Source organism: Prionailurus bengalensis, chromosome A3 (assembly GCF_016509475.1).
Source record: "Prionailurus bengalensis isolate Pbe53 chromosome A3, Fcat_Pben_1.1_paternal_pri, whole genome shotgun sequence".
In the NCBI taxonomy this organism is placed as follows: Eukaryota; Metazoa; Chordata; class Mammalia; order Carnivora; family Felidae; genus Prionailurus; species Prionailurus bengalensis.
The window spans coordinates 29412363-29439130 of NC_057354.1; the positions used below are offsets into that span (position 1 = coordinate 29412363).

A 26768-nucleotide genomic window follows, 5' to 3' on the forward strand; every position below is an offset into this window, starting at 1 on the left:
CATCTTTACATGATGCTGAGAACTGCCAATCGCACTGAGAGTCTGGGGGACAGCATTGTATGCAAAGGAAGAGCATGTGCAAAGGGCCTGAGGCAGCAGATATCCTAATGAGTTCCAAAACCTGTCAAAAGGCCAGTGTGGCTTGAGAGGGAGCAAGTACCTGATAAGGTAAGACCAGAGAAGTCTTTGAGGTCTGTTTTTGCTTTCCCTGGAGCTCAGCTTCTTCAAAAAAAAAAAAAAACAAAAAAAACTCTCCTGCTCCTCTGTAGCTCTAGCTTGCATGTCAGCACTGAGCCCCTCACTTATCGACAAAACAGCGCAAAGGAACGTATATGGTGCGATTAACGATGGGTTAACGATGGTGTCCTCTCTAGCCCCAACTCCACCTGTCTCTGTGGTCAGAAATGGCCTTTTAATTCGTCGGTGCCTCTTCATTTATATTCTCTGAAGAAAAACCTTGGCCCGTGAATTGCCTTCTTCGAAGCCAGGGGACCCCAATCAGCACAGGCTGGTGCAGGGTGGGGGACACCGTCTCCTGCACAAACCTGACTACCAGGGCCCACCCACCCTTCAGCAAGGCCGTAAGAGGTCACTCCTCCCAGAAGCGTACGAGTAGCTGCGTCTGCAGAAGAGTGGGGCACTCTGGGAGCCTGGATAGGACCTCTGAAAGGGCAGTGTGCGGGCCCAGCATGGCTTTCTATCACATCATCTCGGGGGAAAACGCTGCCGTCCGCCAGGGCCTGCCCTGGACGTGACAGTAACCACCAGGTGATAGGCAGCCGTCCGGCCAGCTCCATCAGGCAACAAAGAAAAGCAAGGAGATAAGCTTGGCCCTCGTGTTGTTACATTTCCCCCCTGCTATTATCCCAGATAAGTACAGAGATATGGAATGTTTCCCCGATGAACCAGAAAGCTAACTAAGCCCTTGGAGTAGCAAATCCCGAAAGCCAGCACATGAGACGGAGAGGCGCGACCTGTCCTGGCTATCGTTAGCCCAATTCAAATCGTGTTGGCTCTCTCCTCCCCATTGGATGTCTGCCATCTGTGCCCCAGACCCGCTGAGGCCAAGGTTCCCTGGGCAGTCATAACAGCAGTGGTGTGCACCCTACAGGATGGCCAGCAATACCCAGGGCAGCGCAAGCGAGGGGGAGAGCGCTAACTTCACCTTCAGCTTCAAGATGTTCACCAGCTGGGATTACCTGATCGGGAATTCAGAGACAGCCGACAACAAGTATGCCTCCATCACCACCAGCTTCAAGGTAGGTGCCTAGAGTAGTTCCTACTTCCTGGGGGGAGCTTCGGGTCCCGCTGGTCATTAGGGGACTTCACCCAGCTGGGGCATGGTAGAGAAGATCCCCCAAGTAATTTGTGGTAAGAGCTCTACCAGAAGTGTGGGCCTAGCTCTCAAGCCTTCCAGAAAGGATGCTCAGGACTGATACCCACCATCTGTTTTTTAATATGGTGGAGACCCATGGATGCTGAGACCTGGTCCTGCCTGTTTCTTCGTGGAACTGTTTTCTGCCAGAGGGAGTAGAAGGACTCAAGTGGGGCTGCAGTTCTCAACCTTTTATGCACGATGGAGTCACCTCAGCAGCTTTAAAAATCTTTTGGACCCAAACCCCCAGAGATTCTGGAGTCATTGGTCAGGGGCTGGGGAATTCCTGGCAATGGAGTCTTTGAAAGCTCTCTGAGAGATTAGGAAACCTAGAAAGAGTAGCGAATGCTGGTTGTGGGAGTCAATTAAATGTGCAACTCCAGGGGCGCCTGGGTGGCTCAGTCGGTTGAGCGTCCGACTTCGGCTCAGGTCATGATCTCGCGGTTCGTGGGTTCGAGCCCCGCGTCGGGCTCTGTGCTGACGGCTCGGAGCCTGGAGCCTGCTTCGGATTCTATGTCTCCCTCTCTCTCTGCCCCCTCCACGCTTGTGCTCTGTCTCTCTCTGTCTCTCAAAGGTGAATAAACGTTAAAAAAAATTTTTTTTAAATGTTCAACTCCATATTTAATTATCTCATTGATTTGTCACAAAAGATATGTGAGGTGGCCTATACATCTCTATTTATTTAAAAAAATTGAAGCAGACCTAAGGGTAAGCAAATGAATGAAGGCAGAAACTGGTATGCCAAAGCACTGTGCATCTTATTTTTTCCTCCATGACTGTAAAAAACCATTCAGAGCTATTGATAGTTCAATATTTCCCCCATGCGACCAGACTTTCTTCCCTCACGACCTGCCAAAGGTCAGATGCACGACATCAGTGTGCTTGTCTTCTTCCCTCCCCTCTCTCCTTGCCCTTCCTGGCCGAAGAGGGCTGCTGCAATGCAGACAGACGGCAGGGACACCCACCAGGGGCAGAGCTTGGGCTCAGCAGCTCACTACATGGGTTTCATGAGCCCATAGTCCTGACAGCTTGGCAGTGGGGAGCTCAGGGAGCTGCCTGGGTTCTCCTCCCTTCTCCTTCTCCCAGCACCAGGGGCCCATTGACAGAGCATCCAAGGGCAGGAAAGGGATCAGTGAGGGCTCTGCCTCTTCCTCCAGGCCTATCTGAGAAAGACAGAGAAGGTCAATGCCTATGAAGCACTTTAAACATCTGGGAAGGTGAAAGCTGCTTCTCTGAGTCTATTAAAACCAGGGATAAACCCTTACATAACAGGACACACGTGCCAACAGCATGAGCTGAGGTATATGAACGGGTTGATAAATTAGTTAAATCTGAACCTGAATATAGTAACTGTTTATTGAGTGGAAAAGTCTCCTTCCAGGTACTTTGGAAACTGGGAGGCCTCATTTATCATCTTTGGTCTGCCATATACTGCCATCTTGTGTCTTCATAGAGAATTACAGATGCAGGATGCAAAGTTTATAATAAAAAAAAAATCTATTGTATTTTTATATACTAACAGCAAACAATTAGAAAAAAATGTTTAATCCCATTTACAATAAAATTACATGAATTACATAAAATTCTTAGGAACATAGTTAACGACAACAAATATACAAGATGGCTACACCAAAAAATATGACATTTCTGAAAGAAACTAAGAAACTCTAAATAAATAGATATACCATGTTCATAGATTAGAACAGGGATCAGCAAATTATGGCCCAGGGGAAAATCCAGCCTCCTGCCTATTTTTGTAAATAAGATTTTATTAAAACAAAGCCATGCCTATTTATTGCCATATTGTCAAAGGTTGTTTTCATGGAGTTGTGAGAGAGACCATATGATTTGCAGAGCCCAAGCTATATACTATATGGCTCTTACTAGAAAATGTTTGCTGGCCCCTGGATTAGAAGACTCAATATTCTTAACATTTCATTGTAATCTATTTAATCTATAGTTTTAAAACAATCCCAGTCAGACAGTTGCTGAAATCTTTCCGGGCCTTAGTATCTGAGATATGGGTAATAATAGAAACTACTCCATTGGTTTGTTTTGGGGATTAGGAGAGATAATGCAAAGCAAGGGTTTAGTACCACGTCTGGCATATAGTAAGTATTCAATAAATCTAAGCTTTTGTTATCACATGTTCCAAAATAGCAATAACAATAAGCTATATCGTCTTAAAGAAAATTATTCTCCATAGGGCCACAGTGCTCTGCACCACCTCCTTTGTAGTATTTCATTTATGAAAATATAGTAAATAGTCATCTCAGGAACCCAACAACAATGGTTCCTGTTGGTTCCTGGCCTGTAATTAGTCACATCTCCTTTCCACACATTAAGGAATCGATAGTGGATGAACAAGAGAGTAACAAAGAAGAAAATATCCATCTGACAAGATTTCTCCGGGTCCTGGCCAACTTTCTCATCATCTGCTGTTTGTGTGGAAGTGGATACCTCATTTATTTTGTGGTGAAGCGATCGCAGGAATTCTCCAAAATGCAGAATGTCAGCTGGTATGAAAGAAATGAGGTAAAGAGGACATCTCTGTGGAAGTGAAGATTGAGGGCAAACACAGAAATTATATTCATTCCTATGCCATTCTGCTGAATTAATTGAAAATCTGGATTATGGGACATCTTTTAAAGAGTGAAATTACATCCCTTTCTAGTCAGGTAGCATGAACCTTTGAACCAAGAGTCACCTCTTATAAGGCTTTTGTAGGTTGATAAAGCTGCATTATAATTAGCATGTCAGTCAACTGAATAGTCAGTTGTCTTAGCACCAATTATTAAAAAGGTGATCCTTTCTTCACAGCTCTACAGTGCCATGCATCAAAAATCAAGTATCTGTTAATGTGTGGGTGTGATTCTGGGATCTCTAATCTATTCCATTGGTTTATTTACCTGTTCCTGCACTAAACACACACTGATAAACTATGGCTTTATAGTACGTATTGATATCGGGTAGACTGAGTTCCCTCCCAACAAGATCCACAATAGGATGCATTGAAGTTTCATTGTAATTATATTAAATCCGTAAATCTCTTTTGGCAATCTAGCATCTTAGTAGCTAGCAAAAATGGCTACAAATTCTTCCCCTTATTGTATTCCTATATTTGTTTGCAATATGATTTTTCTAACTCCTCTCATGAAGAGGTGGAATCTGTTTCCCCATCCCTTGAATCCAACTAGGCTTGGCCATGTAAGCTCCTTTAGCCAGTGAGACAGTAACACCCATGATATAAGCAGACTTGAAAAGGGCTTGTGTATTAGAACTTGCTCTCTTGGAAACCCCGAGACCTCCACCATGTGAATAGTTCCAGACTAGCCTATTGAATGATGAGAGATACAGGACCCATTTATCTCATCATTCTACATTATAGCCAGCCAATGACCAGACATATGAATGAAGCCATCAACCATCAGCTGACCACACATACACGAATGAAGCCAGGTGAGGCCAGCAAAAGAACCACCTACCTAAGCCCAAAGAACAAAATACTGACCCACAGAATCATGAGCTACATAAATTAAATAAAAAGAATCTATTTCCTCCCACAAAGCAAGAAAGGATAAAAAAAGAAATATGGAACTTATAGGACAAATGTAAAGCACAAAATCAGACAGATTTAAATCTAAATCTATCAGTGATTACAATAAATGTAAATGGATTACAACTACAGTTTAAAGGCAATGATAATTGGATTGAATTTTTTAAAAACTACATGCTATTTACAATGAACCTATCTAAAACATCAGGTCACTAAGCTGTGAGGGGGATACAAAAGATGCTTGACATGGATTCTGCCCTTAAGTGGATTTTGTAGTTTCCTTAGGAAGCAGATTTGACAAGAATAAACCAAAGTACGAACAGAAATAGGCTGGAATAGTGATCAAATAAGATGTTTTGGGTTACAGATGTGTGGCAGGTGGAGAGGCCAATGTGAGCTGGAGAGACAGAGGGAGTTTGTGGCAAAGGCAGGAATTAAGCTGTGCATTAAAGAAACATGTGAAGAAAGGTAGCAGTGGAAGAGGTGCAGTGATGGCTTTCCAGGTGGGAAGCACTGCATGAGCCAGTGTGAAGGTATGAAGATGATGAGAAACCAAGCCAACAGTCAGTGTGACAGAATGTGAGGGAGTCAGAACCAGCCCAGAAGAGTTGACCCACCTGTACCTTGGTCAGCAGTTTAAGGATTTACTCTCCACTAGATGAGCAGTTTTAATTTCAGAAAGAATGTTCTACTGTGGTCAGATTCAGTTACACGAGTAGGATTCTCCCAAAATTGGAGCCAAAATTTAATGCTTACCAGGCTCTGGGCTAGTAGACTTACATCCATCATCTATTCTGACTCTCACAACAAGAACTGTCTTTCCCACTTTATATGTGAAGAAACAAGGAGCCTGAGCTCCTATCTCTGAAGGAATTATGTAACTTTTCCTGAATTACAAAGCCAGCAAATGATAGAGCTGGGGCTCAATCCCAGAGAGCTAACTCCAAATGGCATACTCTATTTTTAAAATTTTTTGTTAAGTTTATTTATTTTTTTTTAATTTTTTTTCAACGTTTTTATTTATTTCTGGGACAGAGAGAGACAGAGCATGAACGGGGGAGGGGCAGAGAGAGAGGGAGACACAGAATCGGAAACAGGCTCCAGGCTCCGAGCCATCAGCCCAGAGCCTGACGCGGGGCTCGAACTCACAGACCGTGAGATCGTGACCTGGCTGAAGTCGGACGCTTAACCGACTGCGCCACCCAGGCGCCCCAAGTTTATTTATTTTTGAGAGAGAGAGAGAGAGAGAGAGAAGAGATGAAGAAGGGGCAGAGAGAGAGAGAGAGAGAGAGAATCCCAAGCAGGCTCTGCACTGTCAGCACAGAGCCCGACATAGGGCTCAATCTCACGAACCGTGAGATCATGACCTGAGCTGAAATCAAGAGTCAGACCATTAACCGACTGAGCCACCCCAGCACCCTGAAATGCGATACCGTTAACCACATCTCCCTGCTATTAGTTCCCTCCTGTGATTTGAGCTGCCTATCTTCCATGATCCTGAGATAAGAGCTACCACAGTGACTCTTGCCCAGCTCATGACTTTTACAGAACACAAAACACTGTTCCATATGTTAATTCATTTATTTCTCAAAGAAAGTTTGTTATTTCTATCAAGACTAATGGCAACATCATGAGAGCAACCAGTCACAGAGCAGGTATGATGTGTGGGACATACAGTGACTGCTCAGGGTGTGTTGGTCCCTTAGCCAAGGCCACACAGCAAGTTGTGGAGACCAGAGGGCATCTCCAGAGGCAGAGGAGGGGGCAAGAAGGAGCCGGGGATTCATGGCCCTAGGGAGTGCAGAGATGGTGGCCAAACAAGTGATATTAATGGCACAAGTCATCCAGGCTTTCCTGATTTTCTCAGGTAGAAATTGTGATGTCCCTGCTTGGTATGTTTTGTCCCCCTTTGTTTGAAACCATCGCTGCCCTGGAGAATTACCACCCACGCATTGGACTGAAGTGGCAGCTCGGACGCATCTTTGCACTCTTCCTGGGGAACCTCTACACATTTCTCCTGGCCCTGATGGATGATGTTCACCTCAAGGTAAAGACCACCAACTCCCCCTAATCCCTGGTGCCCACCAAATTTCCTTTTCCCACTGTAATAATTTCCTTATGAGCAATTCCTATTAAGTGAAGAAACTTTGGAAAGTTGAGGAAATGAAAATGAAGAAAAAAATATCCCTAGCATCCTATGACCCAAAGACAACCATTGTTAACATTGCGCTGCAGGTCTTTACGGTTTTTTCCTCAGTTGTCTTTTTTACATCATATACATGTCATTTGGTCCCCTTAATATTTTATCTGCAGCCTCTCCTATGTTGTATCGTAGCTGCCATAAATGTTTACCAGCCAAGTAAGTGTCCATTGAGATGATATGGCATGATTGACCCAACCTTTCATCACTGCTCACCTGACGGTTATGGAGCACCCACTATGTCAGGCCCTGAAGGTACAGCAGACAGCAAGACACGGTGCTGTTCCAAGGGTATTCACATCTAGGGTGGGAGACAGACTCGTTCATTACAGCATGCTGTGGCATGTGCTTCGATGGGGGCAAGCCCAGGCAGCATGGCAGTGCATAGGAGGGACTCCAGATTTCCCCTGCCCAACCTGAGAGTCTTACAAGACACTGGAAAAAACAGAGGGAATGGCTGGTCCAAACAAGGAACTGCAGGATGGCTAAGAAAGGAACGGAGGGAAGAAGGGGAAAATGAACCTAAGGGAAGGGTCAAATGATGATGGTCCTCTTCCCCACCACTTCCTCCTCATTATTGGGCTGCATGAATTTTTACCTGAGGTTATCAGAAAGCTATTGGAAGGTTCTAAGCCTGGAAGTAATTGTATCTGTCCTTTGTCTACCCCTCCACCTTCATTTCTGGCTTTCCTCCTACCCCAGTGAACTGCTCTCTTCTCCTGAACCTCACATTTCTTCCCCAGGACAAAAATTTCTCTTGCCTGTCTCTCCACCCTTCTCCCCTTCTTTGACTAGTTGACTAATCCTCCCCAAGGTTTTGTCTCAGATGTCACTGCCTCCAGGAGATTCTCTGTGGCCCCCAGGGTCTGACGTGGATTTCCTTGGTCCCCAGAGGATATTTCCCATAGCTCTTATCGCTCTGTTCTATAATTGACTGTTCATCTCTGTCACCTACTAGACTGTGAACTTTCTGAGGACCCTGCCTTGCATGCCCAGAATAGACTCTCAAAGAAATTATTCTCAAAAGAAGAATGAACGACTGGATAGATGGATGGATGGATGGATGGATGGATGGGTGGATGGATGGATAATAACTTAGAAAAGATATCTTCGTAGGAAAGACCCAAGGACTTCAGCCAAATGCCCCCCTCTCCTGTACAGACTGAAAGGCTGGGAAGGTATTCTTATAAAGACTGTTGTGGGGTAGGACAGAGGCCAGGTGGCAGGGTAGTGGCATATTCTGCTTTAATTGTTGTTCCCATGGAAACAGTTGGACCACCCTTGGCTCCTTCCAATCCACATCTCCATCTTCCATTTTAGCTTTCTAATGAAGAGAAAATAAAGAACCTCACTCACTGGACTCTGTTTAACTATTACAACTCCTCGGGTTGGAATGAGAGTGTCCCCCGGCCACCCCTGCACCCTGCAGATGTGCCCCGGGGTTCTTGCTGGGAGACAGCTGTGGGCATTGTGAGTAATTATGCTTCCCTGAAAAAGTGATCCCTGTTCTCAGTTCTTTGTTATTTCTTCCTTGATGTTTCTATTTTTAAGCCACCAAAATGTCAAGCCAGTATTTCTTCGGAAAGTTTCACCTTTTCTCTTCTCCCTTTTTTTTCAGCATCCCACATATTTCTCTGAATGCTCTGTTCAGCAGTCTAATGCCACTTGTATTCATTTAGAGTTTTACTGCAGATTTCACTGAAAGCCTGAGGCTTCTCCACCCGGAAATAATGAATAAATACTCCTAAAAATTGAATGCAGGATTCGTGTGTGCATATGCCTCTGTGCATTATTGTAAAGAGAATTAATGGTTTGGATTAGTCTCAACAATTAATAACTACCCTTTCTCCTAACCACTGTCACCACTGTTCCTGTGGGTCGCACCGTGTGGACTTCAAAGGCTAATGTCTTTCGTCTTCCTGGGCAGACACTTAAAGTATTTGCAGGCAACACAGGGATCAGCGGCCCTCTTTTCCTCAACTTTTGCACAGGATTTCTATTCGGACGCCACCCCGCTGAGACGCAGAGTTTATCACTTCTTCGTGGGCTCCCTGAAGAACCCACTCACATCCACCCGCATCAGACAACAGTGTTTTTAAATTTTTTTTTTCAACGTTTATTTATTTTTGGGACAGAGAGAGACAGAGCATGAACGGGGGAGGGGCCGAGAGAGAGGGAGACACAGAATCGGAAACAGGCTCCAGGCTCTGAGCCATCAGCCCAGAGCCCGACGCGGGGCTCGAACCCACGGACCGCGAGATCGTGACCTGGCTGAAGTCGGACACTTAACCGACTGCGCCACCCAGGCGCCCCGTGACAACAGTGTTTTTAACTGAGGATGGCAAAGTACAATGAAGGAGGGGATTACATCACTCAGTCCATCAAACACTGCCTACGAATCCACGAGCAGATGTTTTCCTGCTGCACAGTGTCCTTCCCATGTGGCCCTGGGGGGCCTTTTCTCCCTCCTGCCCCCCGAGCCTTCCCTCCATGGAGGGCTCAGACTCACCATTTCTTGTCTCCTCCAGTCCAGATTCCCCCATACTCTTTAAATCCTCCTCTTCGTTATTGTACAAAGCAACCCAGCTTCCCTAGCTCATGCATTTCTTTTTTTTTTTTTTAATTTTTTTTTTCAACGTTTATTTATTTTTGGGACAGAGAGAGACAGAGCATGAACGGGGGAGGGGCAGAGAGAGAGGGAGACACAGAATCGGAAACAGGTTCCAGGCTCTGAGCCATCAGCCCAGAGCCCGACGCGGGGCTCGAACTCACGGACCACGAGATCGTGACCTGGCTGAAGTCGGACGCTTAACCGACTGCGCCACCCAGGCGCCCCCCTAGCTCATGCATTTCTAAAGCCCTCACGTGTGTAACAAAGAAGGCGTCCTCAAGTCAATGAAACCCACCCTCCTTAGAAGGCCGAAGAGAGTTTATTACCTACATGGTTCCTTTGGAGTATTCTGCGATAGAATGTCTCATTTCCTGCTTGGATGCCCATCACCGTTCCAAACACTGATTAAAGCTTGTCTCTTTCTGAACCTGTAGCAATGACAAGTGTGAGCTGTTAAATACTGCTCACCTGTACCCTCCACCGCCTCCACCCCAGGCCCCAGAGCATCACCTTGCCCAGACGTGGAGACCTGATACACGTTGATTTGTCTTTTACTTAGGAGCATTAACTTGAATTATTATTGAGGAATACTACCGAAAACTCATCAGCCGTTCATCCAGCATTTATTAATCATCTTGGAGGATGCAAACAATGAATAAAGCAGACCCTGTGCCCCATAGGAACTCCAAGACGTCTTAAAAATTGTGATAATGCCTGGTGGATCTTTTCCACTTTTTTAAATTAATAAATTATATTCACCCTATAAAGCAGAGAAAAGCTTTGCTTTTGGCTCTTCCATTGTGTGCCTCGTGTAAAATCTGCATTATTATCTCCATATAGCAAGCAAAACATCCAATGAGCAGGAGATGAAGAATGCTGGCTGTTGTCCCGAGGGCAAGTGGTCAGATTCAGTCTTAGCTGGGGGCAGCTGCACGTCAGAGGAGGTGGGGGGAGCAAGGAGGGAGACTTCAGATCCTCTCTCTGTGCAACAGTGCTGATAACTACCATATACTGGGCCTTGCCAAGGTGCCGGGCAATTCACATGCATAATCACTAAGCTTCCCAATAACCCTGCAAGGCTGATAGCATTATCAGCTTCGAGAGGCCCCGAGATTATTCCAAAGCAATGCAATTGGTAACTTGTAGAGCTAGGACCTAAAAATAAACATTTTCCCAAGCCGAGGGGCCTTTTTCTGCACTACCTCTCTGTCCCCAAGAACCAGAAGGTCGCAGAGAAGCTTCAGGTGGGTGAGGAAGACTTTGCATGGCTGCAGTCCACTGGAAGGGATCGGCAAGGTTTGACCTTAACCAGGCCCTTTTCCTGTGTTCCGCCTTGCAGGAATTCATGAGGCTGACGGTGTCTGACATGCTGGTAACCTACATCACCATCCTGCTGGGGGACTTCGTGCGAGCTTGCTTCGTCCGGTTCATGAACTACTGCTGGTGCTGGGACCTGGAGGCTGGGTTTGTAGGTCACCGTTTCAGGGACATTTCCGCAAGAAGGCATCTCAGCCATCCTGTCTGATATAGCCAGATGCATTCCTAGGCATTTATTTAGATAATCGATGCCAATCTCTGCTCTGGGAAGTATTGACGTATCCCATGTGTATGTCCTTTAAGTGTCATATTTGCCTTCTCAGAGGAAACTCCACTTCCCCCATGCCCCCATGTAATTAACAATGCAGCCTTCCTATCCGGGAAATGGGGGCATTTGGTCTGGGGAAAAGTGGAGCCCATGCTTCAGTGCTGAGCAGACGGTAGTAAAGAAATGCCACAGTGGCATCGCCTCTCACTCGAGAAGGCAAAGAACACTAGCCTTTGAAGTCCGCACTGAGCAAGCGATGGGAACGGTAATGGAAGTGGATGAGGGGACAAGGTAGCTCGTAATTTTTGAGACTCTGTGAAATCTCGGGGTGGGAGAGGGCAGATGTGGACATGACTGTTTCAGAAAGTCTTGGAACACCCAAAGAACACAGTCGCCATTGGTGCAGTCTTCTGGATTATGCTCTGAGAAACCTCTTTGGATTCATTCCCTCCACCTGGAATACTCCTCTTCCCCACCTGCCTAGGAAACTGCTCGTTCTAAATGTGGGTCATTTCCCCTCTGGGTGGCCTTCTGCGATATGGCAGAATCTCTGACCTCATCCATCCTGTGTGTGGCTCTCTCACAACGCATCACTCACTGACCCTGTAGTCACTGGTGTTGGGGTGGGGGGCACTTTCCCTGAACTGAGCCCCATATCTTGTTTACCTGAGTCGTTTTCATCCTGGCCTGCAATAGAATTGGCCTGGCCTCGGGGCGCCTGGGTGGCGCAGTCGGTTAGGCGTCCGACTTCAGCCAGGTCACGATCTCGCGGTCCGTGGGTTCGAGCCCCGCATCGGGCTCTGGGCTGATGGCTCAGAGCCTGGAGCCTGTTTCCGATTCTGTGTCTCCCTCTCTCTCTGCCCCTCCCCTGTTCATGCTCTGTCTCTCTCTGTCCCAAAAATAAATAAACGTTGAAAAAAAAATTAAAAAAAAAGAATTGGCCTGGCCTAGGTAAGGGCTCCAGTACAGGTTTGTGTCATATTTTTTTTTTCTTTTAGTCACCAACCACAATGTTACACAAGCCTCTTCAACTCCTCCTCATAGCAAGGAAAACTTCATAATTTCATCTGAGAACAAGAGTAATCAACTTTATGCTCAAAGAGAATGCCATCTTTATTTTTTTATTTAAAAAATTTTTCGGGGCGCCTGGGTGGCTCAGTCGGTTAAGCGGCCGACTTCGGCTCAGGTCACGATCTCACGGTCCATGAGTTCGAGCCCCACGTCGGGCTCTGTGCTGACAGCTCAGAGCCTGCAGCCTGTTTCAGATTCTGTGTCTCCCTCTCTCTGACCCTCCCCTGTTCATGCTCTGTCTCTCCCTGTCTCAAAAATAAATAAAAACGTTAAAAAAAATTAAAAAAAAATTTTTTTTCAATCTTTATTTATTTCTTTTAATTTTTTTAACATTTATTTATTTTTGAGACAGAGAGAGACAGAGCATGAATGGGGGAGGGTCAGAGAAAAAGAGACACAGAATCTGAAACAGGCTCCAGGCTCCGAGCTGTCAGCACAGAGCCCGATGTGGGGCTCAAACTCGTGAAACGCAAGATCATGACCTGAGCTGAAGTCGGCCGCTTAACGGACTGAGCCACCCAGGCGCCCCAAGGAAAAAAATTTTAATATTCATTTTTAATCTATTTTGTTTATGAGGGGGGGGAGGGGCAAAGAGAGAATTCCAAGCAGGCTGTGCTCTGTCAGTGCAGAGCCTGACATGGGGCTCGATCTCACGAACCATGAGATCATGACCTGAGCCAAAATCAACAGTTGGATGCTCAACTGACTGAGCCACCCAGGCGCCCTGGGGTGAGGAAAAATTTTCTAACCAGGACACAAAACCCAGCAGATGAGAAGTTTTTAAAAATATTTTTAAACGTTAAATTTCAAATTTCTAAGATTTAACCCTCCCGTATCTGGAATACGTATGTTTCCTCCCTTGATCCATGCCTGACCTTCCTTTCTCTCTCTCTCTTGACTTCTTCCTCCTCCCCACCCCCCCCCGTCACCTTTGACCTCCATTCCCCGAAGGACAAATGGAGAAGTCGGTTTAAGCATGCTGCATAAGGAGGCCCAACTCCCTAGTGCTCAAACGCTTTGCGTTCTTTCACATAGTTGACGGATCTCCGAAACTCAAAATCAGATTCAGGCTGAAAATAGGAATCTGGCTGAGCTCTTTCCTTTCCATGAACTGCTCTGAGACTAGAGGAAGGTGAAAAGGAGAAAAGAGAATTGAAAGAGTGGTTTAGTTATTTTGTTTGCTTGTTTGCTTTAAGAAAATGTTTATGATGTTTATTTATGTTTGAGAGAGACAGAGTGCGAGTAGGGGAGGGGCAGAGAGAGAGGGAGACTCAGAATCTGAAGCAGGCTCCAGGCTCTGAGCTGTCAGCCCGACACAGGGCTTGAACTCACAAGTGTGAGATCATGACCTAAGCAGGAGCCGGTCGCCTAACCGACTGAGCCACCCAGGTGCCCCTGCCTGTTTGCTTTCAAAATGATGGTTTTATTTGACTCCTCATCTGATTACTCACATTTGGTTATTTATTCGATTTATGCCTCGGCTATAATTTCAAGGTCCATCTCTGATTAGAGCATTGATAAAACGTTCTCCTAGGGGCTAGTGCCCTCCCAAGAACACACTGTTGGCCTGCAATCCCTAAAAGGTAAAAATTCTCACTTTTTTTGTCGAAAAAGTCATTGGAAAAAATTTCAACTTTGACAGCTTCAAATCTTCTCTTGAAACGTGTAAAACGTGTTAAAGAAACAGAGCCGTGAAACCCAAGTTTCTTCAGTCACCAGAGCAGGCCCTTTGGGATAGAGCGGCCTTGGCTTAGCCAGTTGGCTGGTAATAGAGGCTGGCTGATGCCTAACGGATTCCTTTCTCTCTGTCTGCCTCCCCCTGCAGCCCTCTTACGCTGAGTTCGATATCAGCGGAAATGTACTCGGTTTGATCTTCAATCAAGGAATGATCTGGTGAGCTCTGCATTTTCTATCTGGGGACCACCTCATCGGGGGAGTCAGAAAAGTGGCATCCCAGGCTTTGCCCCCCAGCTAGCTGGGGAGAGGCTGGACAAATCTTCAGACCTCTCTGAACTGCCTCTTTTGAGATGACAAATAGAGGGCAGGATGGGATGAGAACCAGGGCAGTGTCTGGCCAACCCATGTGCTACCATAGAGTGGGGAGGGGAGGAGAGTAGGAAGAAAGAGAGGGGAATGAGAAGGAGGAAGGAGAAAAGGAAGAAGTAGAGAGGGGAGGAAGGAGGAGAAAAAAAGGGAGAGAGGGAGGAGAAACAGAAGGGAAAGGAAAGAAAGAGGGAAAGAGGGAGAAAATAGGAAGGAGAGGAAGAGTAAAGGAGCCAAGGGGCTCCCTCCTCTGAGACACGAGTTGGAAGAAAAGGCTGTGTAACTTCAGCCAAAGACTTTCAAGACTTCCGAGGGCTCGCCGCAAGCCAGTGTCCAATGCTCTCAATTTCAGGACTTCAGATACTTTTCTGGGCAGCAATGCTGTTTTAGGGGGGCCACAGAGAAATGGACAGGAGGCCAAAAAATTTGCTAGGTGCCTTGTGGTGAGACAGTGGTTAAATCCTGGCTAGAGCCCAAGCCGGGGGTGCTCAGAGCGCCTCCTTCCCCTGAGGAACCGGTGGCCAAGGCTTGGTGACAAATGTCCTGCTTACGTGGGAGACCCCAGCCCTCGGGACCTGCAGGGAAAGCGGCTAGGCTTCGTGCTCCCAACCCCTCGGTCCCGTTTCCTCCTGTCTTCCTTCCCTGGCCTCTCCTGCTGTTGGGCCAACCAGGTGTGTGATGTCTGCCCTTCCAGGATGGGCTCCTTCTATGCCCCGGGACTGGTAGGCGTCAACGTGCTGCGTCTGCTGACCTCCATGTACTTCCAGTGCTGGGCGGTGATGAGCAGCAACGTCCCCCACGAGCGCGTGTTCAAAGCCTCCCGATCCAACAACTTCTACATGGGCCTCCTGCTGCTGGTGCTCTTCCTCAGCCTCCTGCCCGTGGCCTACGCCATCATGTCCCTCCCGCCCTCCTTTGATTGCGGGCCGTTCAGGTGCACAGGCTTAGTCGCCGGGGAGCAGCTCCTCTCCCAAGGCAGCCCACTCAGAGAGTGCTGGCTCAGAAGGCCAGGTCTAGCGTCACACCGGGCTGCGAAGGGCCATGGAGCCTTGGGCAAATCATCAGGGCTGTTCAATAGAGATTGTTGCAGGGCCGGAAGGGTTCTATGTCTGTGCGATCCAATACGGTAGCCACCAGCCACACGTGGTTACTGAGCACCTGAAATGAAGACCGAGAAACTAAATTTCTATACTCCATTACAATTCATTTTCACTGAAAGAACGAGAAACATGGCCGAAGGCTACCATGTTGGACAGCACAGCTCTGACCTTTTAACATCTGGATAATCTACAGCCCTGGATTACCTTTTTTTTTTTTTTTAATTTTTTTTTCAACGTTTTTTATTTATTTTTGGGACAGAGAGAGACAGAGCATGAACGGGGGAGGGGCAGAGAGAGAGGGAGACACAGAATCGGAAACAGGCTCCAGGCTCTGAGCCATCAGCCCAGAGCCCGACGCGGGGCTCGAACTCACGGACCGCGAGATCGTGACCTGGCTGAAGTCGGACGCTTAACCGACTGCGCCACCCAGGCGCCCCAGCCCTGGATTACCTTACTGTAGCATGAGTAATGGGAGATATTCTGAAGACGAAATAACCATATATTTACAAGTGCCTTTCAAGCGTGAAGCAGCCCCCTGAGACCCTGGCCTGGGTCCCCACGCTCTGCAGAGCATTTGTCAGTGCTGTGGGCTCAGGGGATAAGCCGGACTAGTTTAGGGGGCTGGGCGTTGCGTAAAGAAATAAATAATTGCAGAAGGAGGTACATTGAGAAGCCATATGCCATCTGTTGCTATCTTTCCAAGTGTGAGGCCCCTTGGAAAGAAAGCCATCTCTCTACTTCGTAAGAAGGGGTTCTGTGGTTCAAGCAGTTTGGAACACGTTACCCCTTTCACCCGCCACCTTCTCACTTAGAAATGCTGGAGGCACACTCTTTATTAAAGGATTGGAAGAATCGTGCGATAAGATCACCAATGCACACCAGTGTCTCCAGCCTTATTGACCACAGACTCTTTCGTCACGTAACAACCATCCAGGGCCAGGAGTAAGGTGAGGCCAGGAAGGAAGCTCCACGAGGGTGTGATGTTTGCTTCCTTTCTCGCTGCTTCATACGCGGCGTCTAGAAGAGCACATCTGGTTTATGGTCACCGCTCAAGCTAGACCCTTCATGTCACAAAAATTCACTTGTACAGGGAGGGACTTAGGGCTCCAACCAGATCCAGGCAGGCAACATAAATGAACGAGACGGGCAGTATTGCATCACATGAAGTTTTTGCAAATAAAGTGTAATTGGAGCACAGCCACACCCACTTGCTTACTTCTAATCTACGGTTGCTTTCTCAATGTAACAGCAGAATTGAGTCATTCCAACAGAGACCATCCGGTTCAAAAAGCCTGAGATTGTTATTGTCTAGCTCTTTCCAGAAAAAAAAAAAAATCACCAACCCCCTGACTTACAGCATAGACTCTCGAGTCAGCTCTGTCATTTGCCAGCTGGGTCATCTTGAGAAGTTACTTAGCTCCCAACACCACAAGCTAATTGCCTCTAAGATGGAAACAACAGTAGTGCCTACCCCAGAGGGTTGTTTTGAAGATTTAGTGTATTATTTGCCAAGTACTTAAAGGAGTGTGCTAATCCATAGTAAGCCAAGCTTGAGCCCTGGCCAAACTGGGGGGGGGAGCTGGGACTCATAACAATGCTATGAGGTGGGAGGCATTATCTACACAAGGGCTTAGCTAACTTTTTCTGTAAAGAGCCTGAGAGCAAATATTTTAGGCTTTAGGAACCAAGAGGAAAAATCAAGCGTATCATGTAACTACTGATATAACAAGAGAAAGAAATGGCCACAAAGTTTTTGTTGACGAAATTCAAGATAGGACGACAAGAGAGAGTAATTTTTTGTAATATAGGTCTACCAGTGAAAAGAATGGAGTTCTTTTATGAGAAGGGGCGATAATAGTTCACATAAGAGAGGCTCAAAGTTACTGTTCCCCGTCATCAAACGTCAATTTCACCGCTCAGATGGCCACCTTTGCCGCCCGGATCCATCACTGTACCAGACGTGACGACACATCTCCTCCCATAGGAAAACAATTGCCAGTAAGCTTTCCTGCTGCTAAGCCATCGAACTGCTGTGCAGTAGGGCAAGTCAGAATAGCTGGCTTCTATCTCTTTCCTTTTTTTAAAGTTTTGTGTATTTAACTAATCTCTACACTTCACGTGGGGCTCAAACTCACGACCCTGAGATCAAGAGTCACACGCTCCTCCAACTGAGTGAGCCAGGCGCCCCTGGGCTTCTGTCTCTGACAAAAAAAATGTACGTGTTGGAAAAGGACTAAGTCATGAGAGCGAAAGAAGTTCACCATCGACATTACTGATGGCGATTGCGCGTGACAGATTCATCTATTTTCTGCAAATTACCTACAGCTGAATAAGAGAATGAATAACCATAGTTTGCACACATCCAAAATTTCACGAGCTTTGTCAATTTGTCCAGCTAAGCCGTCTTCTGCTCTACACATACTTCGACCGTTATCAGCTACAGCACGTCTTAGCAGATCCATTTCGTTTCACCCACACTGAATTCCATTCCATTCAATGGAATGGGTACATTCTCGATGGAATTCGGGGCTAGTGGTACCAAATATAGGGTTTACTTAACTTCTTTGAGAAATTTTCAGCCAAATTTGTTCCACACAGTATATTCACAGAAATCAGTCCTTCAGCCACTTCAAACTTGGCATTCATTCCTCAAATGAACAACTGAGTTGCATCAGTAACCTCTATGGACCGGTCAAGAGCCAAAGAAAAGCACTCGAGGTCATTTGCTGTCCTTTGAATACAATGTTGCTCTCAGTGTCCTCAACTCTTCCAGCAGCTGCTTTTGCCGGAAACTCTAAAAGTCTTAAGTAAGTTTCTTTTCTCCAGATGCATTTCTTCAGCTCCTGCAATCAAACGCAATTTAATTACTGCACCACTGGTCAGTGACGAACATAATTTTGGAAAGCGGAGGGGGGGGGGGGGGAGGTGGTCCTTGCTATATAGAGAACAGAAAGCTTAGCTGAATTATGTCCAAGAAGTGTATGGAAATCTGAATTTATAAATCATGAACTTGCATGTTTGGCTAAGGAGACTTCTAAGCAAAGTGTTGAAGGTGCAGCCTGGTTTCTTCTTGCTTTAAACTGAAATGGGAGAGGAAAGAGATAAATTGAGAGAAAAGAGCTGACTAGAGAAAAGGAACCAGAACTTGATGATTTGGGAAAACCTTATCCAGATTGAAAAAGACCCTAAAAACGAATTCATGGTCAGGAAAGCACACTCGAAAGAGAAAACGAAGGGGCAGCCTGGGCAACTTTTTGCTAGTGCTTCTGAAGAATCAAAAAACCTGAATATTCATTCATGCAGAGGATTTTTTTTAAGCTTGTGACTGGGATCCTCTCAACCACCCCAGCGGAAGCCAAAAGTAGAGACAGAATTCTCCAGGAAAGATCTGGGTACCACCCTCTGGTCTAAGGGACTGAATTCCCACAACCTACATGGAAGACCCACCAGGTACTTAAGAAAGTTATATAAGCCGGGGCTCCGGGGTCACTCCGTCGGTTGAGCATCTGGCCTCGGCTCAGGTCATGATCTCACAGTTCATGAGTTCAAGCCCCGCATCGGACTCTGTGCTAATAGCTCAGAGCCTGGAGCCTGCTTCGGATTCTGTGTCCCCCTCCCTCTCTTCTCCTCCCCTGCTCATGCTCTGTCTCTCTCTCTCTCCCTCAAAAATAAATTTAAAAAATTAAAAAAAATTTTTAAGAATGTTATATAAGCCAGCTTTAACTATTATCTTATGGCCGACTGACCAGTGTATTCGTGGAGTAAAGAACTTGTTTTCTGGTTTCCCAGGTCCACAGATAGAGAAGAATTTTGCTCCAGGATGAATCCTATCCAGAGTCGCATCTATACCTGATTTAGATGATGAAATTTGGGACTTTTGAGCTGATGATGTTTAGATGAGATTTTGGACTTTGGGTTGATGCCATAATGGGCTGCAACTTTGGGGGAGGAAAGGAAGGCAAAGAATGTGTTTTGCAGGTGGGACAAATGTGAATCTTCAGGGACCAGAGAGGATGCAGTGGTGGGCTGAATAATGGCTCCCCAAAATATTTATGTCCTAATCCCTGCAACCTGTGGGTGGTAGCTTATTCAGCAAATGGGCCTTTGCCAATGTGATTAAGTTAAGATCTTGAGATGGGGAGATTATCCTAGATTATCCAGGTGAGTCCTAAATCACGAGTGTCCTTATTAGAAGGAGACAGAGGGAGATTTGACCACAGAAAAAACAGAAAGTGATGTGACCATGGAAGCAGAGAGAGATTTGAAGATTCTATGGCACCGGCTTTGAAGAAAGAGGAAGGGGCCATGAGCCAAAGAATGTAAGGAGTAAAGGTCTAGATACTGAAAAAAGGCAAGGAAACAGATTCTCCCCTGGAACCTCCCTCTGAAGGGAGCGCAGCCATGCCCAACGCCTTGGTTTCAACCCAGTGAAATACGTCAGACTTCTGGCCTCCAGAACGATAAGAGAACAAATTTGTATTATTTGAAGTCACCCGTGTGGGAATCTGTTGTAGCGCATACTGGAAACTAATACATCATCTAATACATCACGATTCAAGGACAAAATAACCCATGCTTGACTGTGACTTGAAATCAGAACACGTGAGATTTGCTTTTCTTGTGTTTACATGACGGGTAGGTGCTGATAATAATAAAAAATTAATTACCTGTCATAATATGGTCATACGCAGGGCACTTGAAATGCTGTCGTTATAACTGCATCAGGGCAATTCGTAGTTTGCTGTGCGATAGCGCTCAGCATTGAGATGGTAACAAATGGTCTCTGACCCAACTATTCATCGTCAGCCATCGTAGCACAAAAACAACCCTAGACCATATATAAAGAAATGAGCGTGGCTGTGTTCCAATAACATTTTCCCTACTGACACCGAAATGTGAATTTCCTACTTCAGTTTCTATGGATCACAAAAAATTCTTCTTTACCCCCCCCCCCAACCATTTAAGTACATAAAAACCATTCTTCATTTTCGGACCATATGAAAATAACAAGCCAAATCTGGCCCGTAGACCATTATTTGCCAATCCTTGATCAATACTTTCGAGAAGAGAAAAATGAAGCTTCTGGCTATAACATTTTGGAGGGCACTTACAGTCTGACGGTCCCATACACAAAGTTGTATATAAATTCATATCTATGTCCTCTAAACTACCCTCGGGGGCAAATACTATTATTATGCTTATAATCCCATATTATACTATATTATTATTATACTATATTATACAGAAGAGGCAACTAAGGAAGAGAAATTTTCAGTACCTTGGCCAAAGATATCAAACCTCCGCAGCACTGTCCAATAAAATTTTCTATGCGAGGGAAAACATTTCATATCTCCTCTTCAAATACAGTAGCTACAAGTCATATGACTACCGAGCACTTGAAATGAGTGACTAAAACCCTGAATTTTTAGTTTTACTTAATTTTACTTAATGTTTAGTTTCTTTTCAATAGCTACACTGGACAATACTGCTCTAATGGGGAGAGTAAGGGAACAGATAGACACAGGAAGAAAGAGAATAAGTAAATTATCCACGGTGTCCCACAGCTAATAAATGAAGGAGCAAGGACTTGAAGCAGGACTTTCAAGCCCTAAAGTCCATTTTCTTGGCACTGAAACGACCAGCCAAAGCTAGCAGTGGACCATGATTTCTGGGCAGGTGCTTGTGGAAGTCAGTCTATGTAGAGGTTCTTAGGTATTTGAAGAAAATCGAAATTGCCGCTGTGACCTGTCCAGGAGCCCGTCCCAGGTGGTCCATTCTCCTGAAACTATAATCTGAAGACTGATTGCAGGTGTTTTTGAGAGTCACCCTGAGGTTGTCTATCACGTAAGCCTCTGGAGAACTGTTTCCAAGCCAGGGGGTCCAGAGGGAGCTCCATGTTGGGCTTACGGCTACATCTCGCAGGGCAGTTTTCTCCCACGAGAGTGTCGTAGAAAACCCATTTCATCTTGTGGAGGAAGGTATCAGACACAGGAGACCCATGTGGTCTGAGAAGTTTTGAGGGACCAAGGGGCCAGCATGAAGCTGGCGAACCAGGGCTCTGCCCCAGCTCTAAACCGTAGCAAATGGCAGCTCCTCGTGGGGCATTTTTCACCTGCAGCCCATTTGGAGCAGAGCTCTGGGTTTTCCAGGGAAGCAGGGGTGAGTGGCAGCTTTGGACCCACAGGGGCAGGGGCACAGTTGTGTGTCAGGCGAGCTTTCTGACGTGCCGTAATGTGTTCTCTCTACAGTGGGAAAAACAGAATGTATGACGTCATCCAAGAGACGATTGAAAATGATTTTCCAACCTTCCTGGGCAAGATCTTTGCTTTCCTCGCCAACCCTGGCCTGATCATCCCAGCCATCCTGCTGATGTTGTAAGTCAGCCAGGGCCCCTCCCCTTGCCCTTGAGACTCCCCTGGCAGGTCCTCCTTTCCTGCCCTCTTAATCTACACTTCCCAGAGGCAGAGCCCAAGACGAAGACTCGAACGCAAATAGTTAATTGGTGAGGGAGGAAGGTCATTATCACTGGGATGATTTTAATGTGGATGTGGATGGGGGTGGGGGGGGGTGCTCTGGGAAACAGTGTGTCTGGGTCATCCTGCTCAAGGGTGAGGGATGGGGCTTTCGTAGACCAGCACCCATCGGTCACTGGTTGGGTGAGATCAAAGGGGAGAGGGGTTGTTTCCTCAGCCATTTGAGTCAGGTGCATTTGTGGGTAGAACGGATTCCGCAGGGGAATGGAAGGGAAACTCCAGGCATAGAGGTGAAGGAACTGGCAGTTGTAAGTCTTTCGGGGAGCACGCTGAAAGACAGGGTCCAAGGAATACAGATGGGCAAGCCAGTATTTTGCAGCACCCTCCTAAACGTTCGCTAGAAATATCAACGATTTCTGGGCTCTGAGTCTCTGAGGGCTGATTCAGCCTGTCCCTGGCTGGGCCCCGGAGGACTTCTCCACAGGGCACGCCGTGCACCTGCACATTTGGGTCTCACCACTCTCCCTCCTGAAGACTGAGAAAGCCCCGAGGACAGTGGGTGGGTTTGATGATTTCTGTACCCCCAACACCAGCCTAGGCCGTAGGAAGTAAATGACAAATAGTCAAGGAAGGAACGAGGGAAGAGAGAAAAGAAGGGGGGAAGCAAGAGTCCTGAATTTGAATTACTGTCATCAACAATGTTCTAGTGAGGGGCGCCTGGGTGGCTCAGTCGGTTAAGTGTTCGACTTCAGCTCAGGTCATGATCTCACAGTTTGTGAGTTCGAGTCCCGCGTCGGGCTCTGTGCTGACAGCTCAGAGCCTGGAGCCTGCTTCTAATTCTGTGCCTGCCTCTCTCTCTGCCCCTCCCCTATTCATACTCTATCTGTGGCTCAAAAATAAATAAATATTGGGGCACCTGGGTGGCTCAATCGGTTAAGCGCCCAACTTCAGTCTCATGGTTCATGGGTTCAAGCCCCACGTCAGGCTCTGTGCAGACAGCTCAGAGCCTGGAGCCCGCTTCGGATTCTGTGTCTCCCTCTCTCTGCCCCTTCCCCAGCTCACACTTTGTCTCTCTGTCTCTCTCAAAACTAAATAAACGTTAAAAAAATTTTTTTAATAAATAAAGGTTAAAAAATTTTTTTAATGTACTAGTGAAAATATTAGGGTATTTTTCTTCATAAAAATCTTTTTTTGGAATGCTTTTTTTTTTAATTGTGAAATATTCCTGGGGCACCTGGGTAGCTCAGTCAGTTAAGCATCAGACTTTGGCTCAAGGTTTGTGGGTCCGAGCCCCGCGTCGGGCTCTGTGCTGGCAGCTCAGAGCCTGGAGCCTGTTTCCGATTCTGTGTCTCCCTCTCTCTTTGCCCCTCCCCTGTTCATGCTGTGTCTCTCTCTGTCCCAAAAATAAGTAAAAAAACGTTGAAAAAAATTTAAAAAAAATTATGTAGGGGCGCCTGGGTGGCTCAGTCGGTTGAGCGTCCGACTTCAGCTCAGGTCACGATCTCGCGGTCCATGAGTCGAGCTCCGCATCAGGCTCTGGGCTGATGGCTCAGAGCCTGGAGCCTTCCGATTCTGTGTCTCCCTCTCTCTCTGCCCCTCCCCTGTTCATGCTCTGTCTCTCTCTGTCTCAAAAATAAATAAATGTTAAAAAAAATTTTTTTAATAAAAAAATAAAAATAAATTATGTATTGTGAAATATTCCTAACCTACAGAAAAGTAGAGACAACCATGAACATGATTCCAAGAGTAAACAGATGTTAGTATTTTGCAGTGTTTGCTTCAGATCTGTCAATTTCCACGAAATAAAATGTTACAGATAACACTTCAAGTCCCACCTAACACTTCAAGTCCCACCTAATCCTGCTCTCTCCCTCCCTCTCTCTCTCTCTCCCAAAGTAACCGCTCTTGGAACCATTTGCACGCATGGTTTGGTATTTTCATCACGTTGGCCGTGTCCTATTGTTTTCTGGGCTTTAAATTTTTTCGTGAATGGTTCACCCAGCATAGCTTTCCTCACTCAACATTATGTTTGGGGAATACATGAGCACACATTTTAATGGCTCTACTCCCATCTGCTGTATGATTAAACCACAGTTTATCCACCCCTCTGCCTAGAGGTGGGTAAATTGTTTCCACTTTTTTGCTACTGCAGATGTGGTCCTTGGGCAAATGTGAGGGATTCCCTAGGACAGACCACAGGAAGTGGAGTAGGGAATTGTGGGTATGAGTTTCTTCAATCTTTCTATTTTATTTTATTTTATTTTATTTTATTTTATTTTATTTTGTTTTATTTTATGTATGTATGTATGTATTTATTTGAGAGAGAGAGAGAGAGAGAGAGAGAGAGAGGCAGAGCAGGCAAAGGGCAGAGAAGAGAGGGAGGCATAGAATCTGAAACAGGCTCCAGGCTCTGAGCTGTCAGCACAGAGCCTGACACGGGGCTCAAACTCATGGACCATGAGATCATGACCTGAGCCAAAGTCCAGACACATAACCGACTGAGCCACCCGGGGGGCCCCTTTCCAGTCCTTTTAAATAGCGCTGAAGTGCTCCCCCAAATAGGTGTATTTCCTCCCATCCTTGATTGGAACATCAGCCTCTCTCATCCTGGCCTGAGAGAGGACTGGGATGATGGTGACAACCTGGCCTATGCCTTGACCGCCAGAGGAAATTCTGGAACCCACACACCAAGCCTGACCCTTGCAGGTGGCACCAGGAAGTGCTAAATTTGGGGACGGAGGGACACAGCCACCCATGAGGATTTCACCCTCTCCCACCTCCGATTCCTCCCTAATAAATGGGTTGTTAACTAGGAGAGAAGGTGAGGCCTGGCACAGAGCAGGGACTTGCACAACAGATTCCGCTCCCCCTGCCTGTCCTCCCTTCTCTCCTCTGAGTCTCTGCGGCAGGAGGCTCCCATGACAGTCTGGGGCCCACGCTGTGCCCCGAAGACAAGGTGATTCCTCCCCTCTGGCGGGGGGGAGCTGGCCGATTGGAGTTGCCCTGAGTGGGCCCCACCCAGAGGGGAAAGCTTAGAAGACCCAAGCTGGAGCAGCTAAGGCTTGAAATCCAGGGAGAAAAGTGACAAATAAGGATGAACCACGAAAGCCCCCAAGGAACAGGCCGACACAGCACCCCATCCGGGTGGCACCTCGGCTTTTGTGGCCCCTGCCCTCTCAGGTGGTGCACCCAAGTCACAACCCCCCCGATCTCAGGTCCTGTGAAAGGGAAGCCCAAGCTCTGGCCTCAAAGGACGCGTAGGCAGCCGGTAGGAGCTGGACCTTGAAAACCATCAGCCCAAGACAGTGCTCCCTAAGCAGGGACCTCCAGGACTTCGGCAGCTGTGTTTTCAAGCAAACTTGGAGCAGGCACCTAGCGCCCAGACTCTCCTCTCTCAGCCCTCGAGGCCTGTGGAAAAGAGCTTTAGCTAAATGCGGGCTCCCCCAAGAACTGATAGATGGGGCCACCTCGGGCAAACTCCTTAACGTCTCACCATTCCAGGTTGCTGACCTGGAAAAGATCGTCCTTTCTACCTCATGGGGTTTTGGTGAAGACCGCTGAGATGTGGAGTGGGATGCACATGGCGCAGAGCCTGACACAGGGCAGGTACCCAGGAAGCAGGGTCAGGAGAGCCTGCCCCTCCCCCACCTCTTCAGATTTCCAAGAAGGAAGGCTTTACTGAGCACTCTGAGAGCTAAAAATGTGTATGTCATTTCCACATTCAATAAAACAGAAGGCAGAGGTGTCCAGAACCTCCCCCGCACTAAGTGGAGACAGGAGAGTAGGTGTTCTATCCCTCCAGCCTGCCCAGAGGCAACCTACTCCAGGAAGCCGGCCTTGATTCCTCTGGAAGGGGTCCAGCTCTTGTCACTTTCCAAGACTGCGGTATCACAGGAGGCTCACTTTTCTCTTGCAGCCTGGCCATCTACTACCTGAACTCGGTTTCCAAAAGCCTTTCCCGAGCGAATGCCCAGCTGAGGAAGAAAATCCAAGCGGTGAGTCTGTCGGGAGTTTTCGCTCAAACAGATGTCACGTTTTTGTTTTCTGCTGATTCGCTCTTTGAGCCCAGCTGTACGATCTACATGGCTTTCTTCTAAACGAAATCCCAAACTATCCATATTGCAGGAAGCCTTATAAGATCGAACAACACGCATTTACGTTCTGAGGATATTTGGGGGGCAGACAATAATAACGCCTTCGATTTGGAGAGGTTGCTAAAGAACAGGAGAAATTCAATAAAACCAGTAAACATTTCAGTAAACCCAGTACCCATAATAATACCTACACTTTAAAGCTAACACAGTAAACACTAGAGAAAATATTGTCAAAATGACTTAGTGCTTGTGCCCAGGGCCTAAGGGGTCTCTTAAGCCCCTCGCCACTGTTTCTCTCTCCCTCTCCCTCTCTCTACCAGCTGACTTCTGACTGCTCTTTTCCACTCTCCCAGCCCCCAAGCCCCTCCTACACATGGTAAAGGGCAGACCCCAACCCTCTCTGAGCCTTGTCCTCCTGGCTCCTTGCCCCCCGCTTCTGGAATAATCTCATTTGTCTCACAGCCACTTCCCTATCCACATCTCCCTCTGTTAATCTCACCATCCTCCTGCCCAGATTCCAGAAAGCCTTGAAATGGAGGACTGGCGAGGTTTCTGTCCTCCCCTGGCCAGATGTTCCTTCAAATACTGTGCAAACCTGAGTCTTGGGCTGTCCCTCTTCAACCAGTGGTGAGGACCGACAAGAACTGAAGACGGAGTCCT

General features: G+C 46.8%; 1 protein-coding gene across 1 annotated transcript in view; it reads left to right on the plus strand.

Annotated features, from left to right (window-relative positions):
- Positions 1-26768, plus strand: part of TMC2 (transmembrane channel like 2) — a 69166-nt gene that overhangs the window by 38485 nt on the left and 3913 nt on the right. Inside the window, exons 10-18 of the mRNA XM_043553311.1 lie at positions 1112-1259; positions 3722-3910; positions 6799-6978; positions 8452-8601; positions 11082-11210; positions 14224-14291; positions 15136-15375; positions 21790-21915; positions 25931-26009. Coding sequence (XP_043409246.1) covers positions 1112-1259; positions 3722-3910; positions 6799-6978; positions 8452-8601; positions 11082-11210; positions 14224-14291; positions 15136-15375; positions 21790-21915; positions 25931-26009 — 1309 coding nt within the window. The remainder of the gene's footprint in view (positions 1-1111; positions 1260-3721; positions 3911-6798; positions 6979-8451; positions 8602-11081; positions 11211-14223; positions 14292-15135; positions 15376-21789; positions 21916-25930; positions 26010-26768) is intronic.